Source organism: Gossypium hirsutum, chromosome A07 (genome assembly GCF_007990345.1).
Source record: "Gossypium hirsutum isolate 1008001.06 chromosome A07, Gossypium_hirsutum_v2.1, whole genome shotgun sequence".
NCBI lineage: Eukaryota > Viridiplantae > Streptophyta > Magnoliopsida > Malvales > Malvaceae > Gossypium > Gossypium hirsutum.
In genome coordinates this window covers 31,317,326-31,325,579 of record NC_053430.1, presented here as the reverse complement: position 1 = coordinate 31,325,579, position 8,254 = coordinate 31,317,326, and the positions used below count along the sequence as shown (strand labels likewise).

Below are 8,254 nucleotides of genomic sequence, written 5' to 3'. Positions count from 1 at the left end.
GAAGGATTACATTAATACCTCAAAATTTATATAACTCAAGTTATTAACTAAAACATAATATGATGAAAAATAAAATAAATGTGACATAAAAATTTATATGATACAAATGATTAATTAATTAAAATTAATATAAATCTATGCCAAATATATTAAGCGTTTACAAAAACTACAAAATATATTTCTTACAATAACTTATGGTCACTAAAATAAATACTTTGAAACAACAGATTTCTAATTTCTTAACTTTTATGCTAAATGTTTGGAAATATATGCCATTTTTTTTTTGAAAAAAGTACATAAAATGATTACTTAATTTGAATATTTAAATTTTTATATTAAAAACTATAATTATTTAATATATATATGCATTAAAATATTTAATAATTTTTTATTTAGTCCAACTAAAATTATTAAAAATAATTTAATTTATGATAATATGGAAGTAGATGTGTTCATGGGTCGAGCTAGATCCAACCAAAATTTTAGGCCAGTTTGTTAGGCTTGGGCCCAGCCCAAAAAATAAGCCTAAAATTTTTTCCAAACTCAGCCCAGATAAAAATATTAAAGCTCGGGCCTAGGTTGGCTCACCGATATTAATTTTTTTATATAATTTTTAAATATATATAATACATAAAAAATACTAAAAAATTAAAATAAATGTTGCCGAACAAATTGAAAATGAATTAAAATATATATATTTAAATAATACTGAGATACGTGCAACTTAACAAGCAAATACCTCTAAAGTAGTAACAAAATTAACAATAAACCAAGAGTTATACAATATCCAAATAATAACAATAAAATAGTAGCAAAATAGTGAAAAAAAAAGAAAAAATAATAAAAAAGCAAGAAAACAACAAAAAAATAGCAATTTTTTTTGTTGCATATTCAGGCCGGCTTGGGAAAAAAAGGCTTACCCAAGGCCCGATCCATTTTCTAAATGGGACTTATTTTTTTGCCCAAGATTATTTTTCAAGCTTATATTTTAATCAAATCCTCTCACTTTTCGAACGGGCCTTCAGGCTGAGTCGGGTGGCCCGACTTATGGATAAGTCTATTTAGAAGACAATCTAATAATATTGTCAAATGATAATATTAATTTAATTTAATTTTCATGTATATCCATATATATATAATTTGTAATAAATAATAAAAGTAATATAAAAAATTACCTAGGGATGAAATTTATTAAAACATTTAAAAAATAAAAATTAATTATTATTTCTATATATCTATATTATTATTATTTAAGTCTTTAATTAAGTTCGTGTCATGAGTCAATCGATTACAAATTTAATAAGAAAAATTATGAAGAATATGAGTTATGTATTTAAAATAAGATATATTATTTGAGATATTTTAATCTTTTTATTAATATCGTACATATTTCATATGTTATTATGGGTAATTAAAGTTGAATCAAGTTGTGGTCTGTTATTTTGAAGATCGACAAATGAAATTACTAAGTTTGGTGAAGTCTAAATGATGACACTTAATAAGGGATGATGGGGGTAGGGTAAGAAATGGGTTAATATGATTAGTTGAATTTGGATGTGTCAATGAGCAGATTATCATATTAAGTAAGGCGGCTGGCTGACTCCTTAGTCATTGCAATTTTCATGTCTTTTTGCTTCTGCAAAGAGCCAAACCATTAAATCATCACCAAATCAATAATGCCATTGATTTAGAGAGCTCATAGACAGCTAAAAGGCAATCAAATAAACTAAAGAAGGTGAGCTGGGTTTGTGCTAACCACGTTTAAGGATTTGTAGCCCAACTAATCCTGGCCCATCATCATTATATGGTAACTGAAAAAGAACCTGATTTTGTTATCGACTTTTACGGCATCATAACTATTCACGTCACATGGGAGCTTTGGGCTTTTGAGTTTCTGATAATATCATAACCATGGTTTTAAACATTTTGTATGATGAGGGACGATGGCATGCTGTTGCTTCACTAGTACTTTCAATTTCTTCTTTCTTTTGCTTGCTTCAGCCTTGGATGGGATAATGGATTGCACATGGCAATGTATGTATGGCATGCAATATGAGACTGTGGGGTACTCAACAGCTAAGCGTCTCAGTTTCAATTCCAACCAAAACTTTCCTTTAAAGCAAACATACCCCCACACACACACACCCCAAAAAAAAAAACAAAAAAAGTGAAAGAAACTAAAATGATGTTGTCCAAACACAATTAAAAAAGGAGAGGCCTACCTTCCATTCTATACCATTCCAAATAGTTCCTCAAACTTTCTTCTTCCACAGCCAAGAGTAATTTGTAGAAAGAAGCAAAAACAAGAGAATAAAGTGCAAATGATGAAGTTTAAAAAGTTATAACACAGGAAGGTCTTGAATGGTGGTGGGCTATGTTTTCCAACCAATGGAGTTGAATAACAAAAAACTGCCGAGTCTCATTGAGAGGGCATGGGCTTTGCACGACAGGTTGAACCATGAAATCGACGACAGTATCAGCTTCTGCAGGTATTGTTCAGACCATGGTCGCTATTGTGATATTGGGCAGACCCCATTTCTGGAAAGGAAGAGGTTGATTGCCATCAGAGATTCACTCAACCAAGTTGAGAACACGCTTTTGCATTTGCAGGTAATTTACTTTCTGTCTTCTCTTTTATTTCCCAACACTCTCAGCTCAACTCCTTTTAGATCCGAATAGTAAGATTGCTTGTCTTAATCTCAACATTGTTTCATGAGATCTAATATATTCAGATCAGATATTGGTTCTCAATATTTGATTCCTTTGATAAAAAAATGATTAATAAACAATTCAGATTACCTGTTTCAAAAGCTCTTCTTTTTGGACTCTTGTTTTTAATGGAATTATGAATTCTGTTACCTTTTGATTGATAATCTTAATTAGTGTCGAAACCTATCGAGTATAATTAGAATATTCCACCCGACTTTTAGAGGTTTTTGCCTTAATTTGATTCGCATTTGCAGTTTTTTATTATCTTAGCATTAGGCCTCCCTGGAAAATTTATGTTGATATATATCTACATGCAGAAATTGCAGTCTTGGCAGCTGAAAGATAGGCAATTGGCCCTTAGTCGATTGGAGCAAACCAGATCATGTCTCATAAAACAAGTGACACAATATGAAGGAAGACCCCTGGATGTTGTGAAAGAGTTAAGTGCTTGCTTTGGCAATGATCATGAGAATAAAACCTCAATTGACAGGGATGTGGAAGAAAGTGTTAAGAAAAATGAAGGTGAAAGCTCGAGGAGAAGGATATCTGGTTTCCTCATTTGCTGCATCAGAGTTTTATTCAGACCCTGGAAGTGGCAGAATGCTGTTGGAATTGCAGTCAATTTAATTCTGATATCAGCCAGCCTTTCGTCTACCATCAAGTTTTATCACTCCAAGCAACAACCTTATAGTAATTCACAAAGAAAAACCATTGTTTCAGCTACGTATTCAAAAGAAAAAGCAGCAGAAAAATTAGATACTTTGTTGACTATCTCAAAGATGCCTTTGGACGTGTTTTGTGGCAGGGGATGATTGTTACATCATTCATCATTAATATAAGATGAATTACAGCTCAATTTCTTCACTATTTTTTTTATAATGATATATAGTCCATTCAAGGACCATGTACATGTAAAAAAACATGATGAGCTTGGTACTGGAAATCATTTTTAGCTGTATTTATATTCGGACTCGAGTAGTTGAACTTCTGTTCCATACCAAACATGCTTTTTAACTAACAGGGTCCACATCGATTTTATTGGTTTCCTTTCGTCATTAGATTATTCCCTGTGTTAAATATTTGTTCTTTTTGTTGTGAATCAGGTTGGCACCCACACATGCCTTGTTATGACTTTTTTTTTTCCTCTTGTTTTTAGCTTTTTCAATGGAAGAATTCACAACTAATAATTCTCCAACCTTGACCTCATTAGTTGCAGGCATATTGCATGTTTTTAAGTTTCTTCAACTTGTTATTCTGCTGAACTGGCAAGTATACTCTTGCGGGCAGAAACTCTATACCGCCGCTTGTAAAACCAAGAATTATTAAGCATAGTGAGACGCTCATTGTTGCTGACATATTCTTTATCTTATGAATTGGACTTGCTTGTGATGTTCCTTGTGCAATCTTTTGAGCAACACTTTGGACAGTGAGACTTCAGTTCCTTAATCTAATCTCAAGAGGTATAATGGTTTATTTTCAGATATGTTTGATGCTGGTTTCAGGAATGTTTTTGTGGCAGGAAGCATTGCAGCAGTACCTGTCGCCTAGAAGTTGTTAAGAGCCGGCAGCAGCAGAAAGAAGCCTCCACTTTCTAGCCAAGCTTCAATGAATATCGTACACATAAACACACGATGTGACCTAACTAGTTGGCGAGGATTATATGCAGAGCAGTGAGTAGTTGCTACATAAATACGAGACTGGAAGAGGGTAAGTGATCAAACAATATATTTATGCTTTGGATGACTGCATCTTGGCACTAATTTTTTCTTTCCTGATTTCCATAAAGATCCTGCCACTTTGCAGGAAATTCCTTTTCCTTGAAGGGTACATTCCTGATTTGCTCTAGTCGCTGTAAAATGCTTAAAGCTCCCACCATTACTAATCAATACAAGTTTAATCACCATATCCATAAGTATGACTTACATGATACATGGATGAATTCTAAACGTATAAATAGTGATGATGACTAATGTATTGAAAAGTAATGGACCTGATCTCACCTCTAATAGAAAGCTTCTAGTGTGAATGACTAAATTTAGTACGAAGAATGTTTCCTAGGTCCTACCTAAAACAACATAGCTTTAGCCATCCTACTATATTTGTGTTCGTTGCAGGTCAATCTTTTGCTTTATGAGGTAGAGACAAAGAGGGAATTCAGTCAATTTGAAACAAGGATGGAAGGACAAAGGGACTGTTCACCCAACATGATTTTTGGGAAGTCCCGACTCAGTGTTGCGATTTACTCTTCATTTCCAAGAGTAAAAAGAGGAAGTAAAGTAATCAAGTAGAAGAAGAAGCAAAATTATAATCATAATAAATAACAGGAAACATTATTAATAAACCCATCACCCAGAAAAAGAAAGCGATTTTAATAGATATTATCAACAAAGCAATTTGGTTTACAAGTAGCCTGACCTAAATAAATCATTCAATTGTTGTAAACAATGATTTAGAAGAAGGTGTAGGAAGATGAGTCTAAAGGGTGGATGAGGTATGTGAGCACAAGTGCCACCACCATAAGCACGTAAGCAATCCCTTGGTCTATTGAAGTTCCTGCTCAAATTCAAGCATTTTCCGATATTACTACCACAGATCTAAAAATGAGAACCTTCTCTTGGGCATAAAACAGAAAGGAAGCAAAGAAAACAGATCTAATAATGAAGGAAATTACCATCACTAGTGGGAGAAGGAGCTGGAGACGCAGACTGTGCCTCAACATAGGGTGACATACTAGCAAAAACAAGACCAAAGATAACCGCAACACCCAGGAATGTACTGGAAGAAATCGTCGTCATTGTAGGTTTTCTTTTCAGGACTAACGAATCTGAAGAAAGCCCAGTGCATAACAAGTAGCAGTGGAGAAAGGAAGAGCTTCAAATGCAAATATGAAGTTGAAGAAAGGCTAGAAAGAAAGGAAGAGTTGAGCAGTAGATGAATTCCAAGAGAGAAGCAAGTCTGCATTTAAAAGGAAGGTTAATAATAAATTGAAAATGTGGATGATTTGGGAGGAGTGGGTCAGATTGATTATCTTTATTAGGTTAAATATTGAATTGTTGATTCCAAGGTCACGTGATATCTGGATTTTCTGTATTCTTGTTGAGACTGGTTATGTTGTTCATGCTTTTTTTACATTTTCTTTTTTAAAACATGATATTATATGTATATTTTTTAAAACCTTATGAAATTACTGAAAACTGATTGAATCCATACAATGGTTTATTATTATTATTATTATTATTATTATTATTATTATCCAAATCTGATTTGAAATTAAATGGGAATATATTATTCCAATTTTGAACTAGAATGGAATCGAGATTTTCAGTTAAATAGTAGTTATGTTTGGCTTTTATTTTGATGATAATTTGATTGGGTTTTGAATATAAAATTTAACATTCCACATGGTATCATGAATTTCATCTGTTCATTAATTATTAAATAATTTCGTACTTTTTTTAGAGTCGAGGGAACAAAACATTGAGAATATATAGTGTCACTCTTCACTGGCATCCAAAGAGAACAATGCCTTGACGTTACTAGCATTATCAATATATACATTACTCTTCTTTTAGCAACATTCGAACTATTTCACCGACATCTCCTCATCCAAAGGAGATTTCCTATTATGTTGCTTTGATGATGGAATCATTCATTTCATGTGAAGTTATGTTGGTGTCTTAAGGGTTGCAAAGTCTTTTTTGTCATTAAGATAGTCTTAGTCAGGGTCTTAGTTTTTAGGGAGATTATTAGCTTGTTAGTAGGAGTAAGAAGTTAAGTTTGTTAGCTTGTTAGCTTGTTAGCTTGTTAGTACGAGTAAGAGGTTGAATTTGTTAGAGTTTGTTAGCTTGAGTTATGTATATAATCATTGCTTGGTTAATGAATAGGAAGCTGAATTTGTTAGAGTTTATTAGTTTTAGTTAGCTCTCTGTTGAAACAACATTGGTATTGAGAGCCTCTTTTTTTCTTGAGGGACTTGAGAGAAGCCCTATGAGAATCCTGAGAGAAAAATTGAGAGATACACTTGTGCGGAATTGAGAAAAATAAAAGAGTTAGAATCAAGCAACTTGTCTGTCTTAGCACCACATGTGTTTGATAGAGAGAACTATCATGTAACAGCCTAGTTTAGGCCCTAGTCGAAATAGTAATTTCGGGACCACATATCCAAGTCAGAAAAATATTTTAATAATATTTTCTGTGTTTACAGTATGTGTTTAAGCATGTGTGAAAGTTTCGTATGTTAATTTTATCATTTGTGTGCTTAATTTAATAAAATGACCTAATCACGTAAAATGCAAAAGATGTGTTCTATTTGGTAAAGTGCCAAATTGCTATGTCTTTATATTTGTGGGGTCCTTATGATACAATTATACCATTGAATTTATGAATGGACATATATGCCAAGGGTTAGTGGAATTTAAATGATAATAATAAGGCTATTTTAGTAAAATGTATATTAATGTTATTAGATTAATAAAACAAAGCATGAAATTAGTTCATTATTTGTTTGTTCTTGCCAAAAATATCAAAGAAAAAGCTTTCTAGGGTTCAGCACTTTGATCACTTGATTAAGTTATGGTTTTGATTCGGTTTTTGATAATTTCTACGTTTTTGTGATCGTTGTTTAGTAATTTATCAAGCCCATGTCTCAATTTCTGATTTTTTTGATGATTTTGAGTTGATCCATTGATGAAATTGTGAGCTTTGTGTTGTTAAATGATGAAAAATGAAATATATGTAATAGATAAATATGTTTTGTCTTTGAATTTTTGATGAATTTGAATAATTAGGGCTAAATTGCAAAAATGATATTTTGAGGGACTAAAATGTGAAATAAATGAAATATGTAGGCTTATATGAGTTAGGAGAAAATGCGGCCAAGCATATGTCTAAAGAAATTTTGTGTATTTTGTGATTTTATGAATTAGGGACTAAATAGTTAAAATGTGAAAATACGAGGGCTAATTTACAAAATGCCCTAAATATGTATATATGGATTGAATTGAATGAGTTTTTGAATAAAAGGGTTAATTTTGAATACATATAGATCAAGAAAAGAGGAATTCGGATTTAGATCGAGGGAAATCGAAGGTTATCGAGTAAACGATCCAAATTGTCAATTTCGAGTACGAGGTAAGTTTGTACATGATAAATGATGTTACAATTTAAGTTTTAATACTTTAATAATGCATAAATTGTATATATTTGATTATGCTTTGAACACGATGATAAATTGACCATGTTCGGCACTAAGTGTGCGATTCAAAATAGTTTCGGCTATAAATAGCACTAAGTGTACGAATTGGAATAGTTTTGGCTATATGAAGCACTAAGTGTGCAATACTGAGATAGCTTCAGTTAGTTGAGGTGGCACTAAGCGTGCGAGATTGTTATAGCTTCGGCTAATCATTAATGCACTAAGTGTGCGAATTCTTAAAGTATGGAAAGACTTCAGAACAAATTAATGTATTTGAATGGGAGGTGAGAATGAAATGAATAAATACGGGAAAGATCAGGTATGTACGATACCTATGTGGTAGATGATATT

At 32.3% G+C, this 8,254-nt stretch overlaps 2 protein-coding genes across 2 annotated transcripts; one reads left to right on the top strand and one right to left on the bottom strand.

Annotated features, from left to right (window-relative positions):
- Window positions 1-2,062: 2,062 nt before the first annotated feature.
- On the top strand, window positions 2,063-3,667 carry LOC107952936 (uncharacterized). The gene is made up of 2 exons (XM_016888143.2): window positions 2,063-2,610; window positions 3,027-3,667. Exons 1-2 carry the CDS (start codon window positions 2,362-2,364, stop codon window positions 3,519-3,521), a joined length of 744 nt encoding a protein of 247 aa, XP_016743632.1. The 5' UTR covers window positions 2,063-2,361; the 3' UTR covers window positions 3,522-3,667.
- Window positions 3,668-5,061: 1,394 nt separating this feature from the next.
- LOC107952937 (arabinogalactan protein 20) lies at window positions 5,062-5,784 on the bottom strand. Its single transcript, XM_016888144.2, has 2 exons — window positions 5,381-5,784; window positions 5,062-5,262 (listed from the first exon to the last, which is right to left on the bottom strand). Exons 1-2 carry the CDS (start codon window positions 5,502-5,504, stop codon window positions 5,159-5,161), a joined length of 228 nt encoding a protein of 75 aa, XP_016743633.1. The 5' UTR covers window positions 5,505-5,784; the 3' UTR covers window positions 5,062-5,158.
- Window positions 5,785-8,254: the final 2,470 nt, after the last annotated feature.

Excerpts from the sequence above, each read along its gene's own strand:
- LOC107952936 (XM_016888143.2), top strand. The coding sequence starts at position 2,362 with ATGGTGGTGGGCTATGTTTTCCAACCAATGGAGTTGAATAACAAAAAA. Across the intron at positions 2,611-3,026 it reads ACACGCTTTTGCATTTGCAG|AAATTGCAGTCTTGGCAGCT; the intron begins GTAATTTACTTT and ends ATCTACATGCAG.
- LOC107952937 (XM_016888144.2), bottom strand. The coding sequence starts at position 5,504 with ATGACGACGATTTCTTCCAGTACATTCCTGGGTGTTGCGGTTATCTTT. Across the intron at positions 5,263-5,380 it reads TCCTTCTCCCACTAGTGATG|GAACTTCAATAGACCAAGGG; the intron begins GTAATTTCCTTC and ends GAATTTGAGCAG.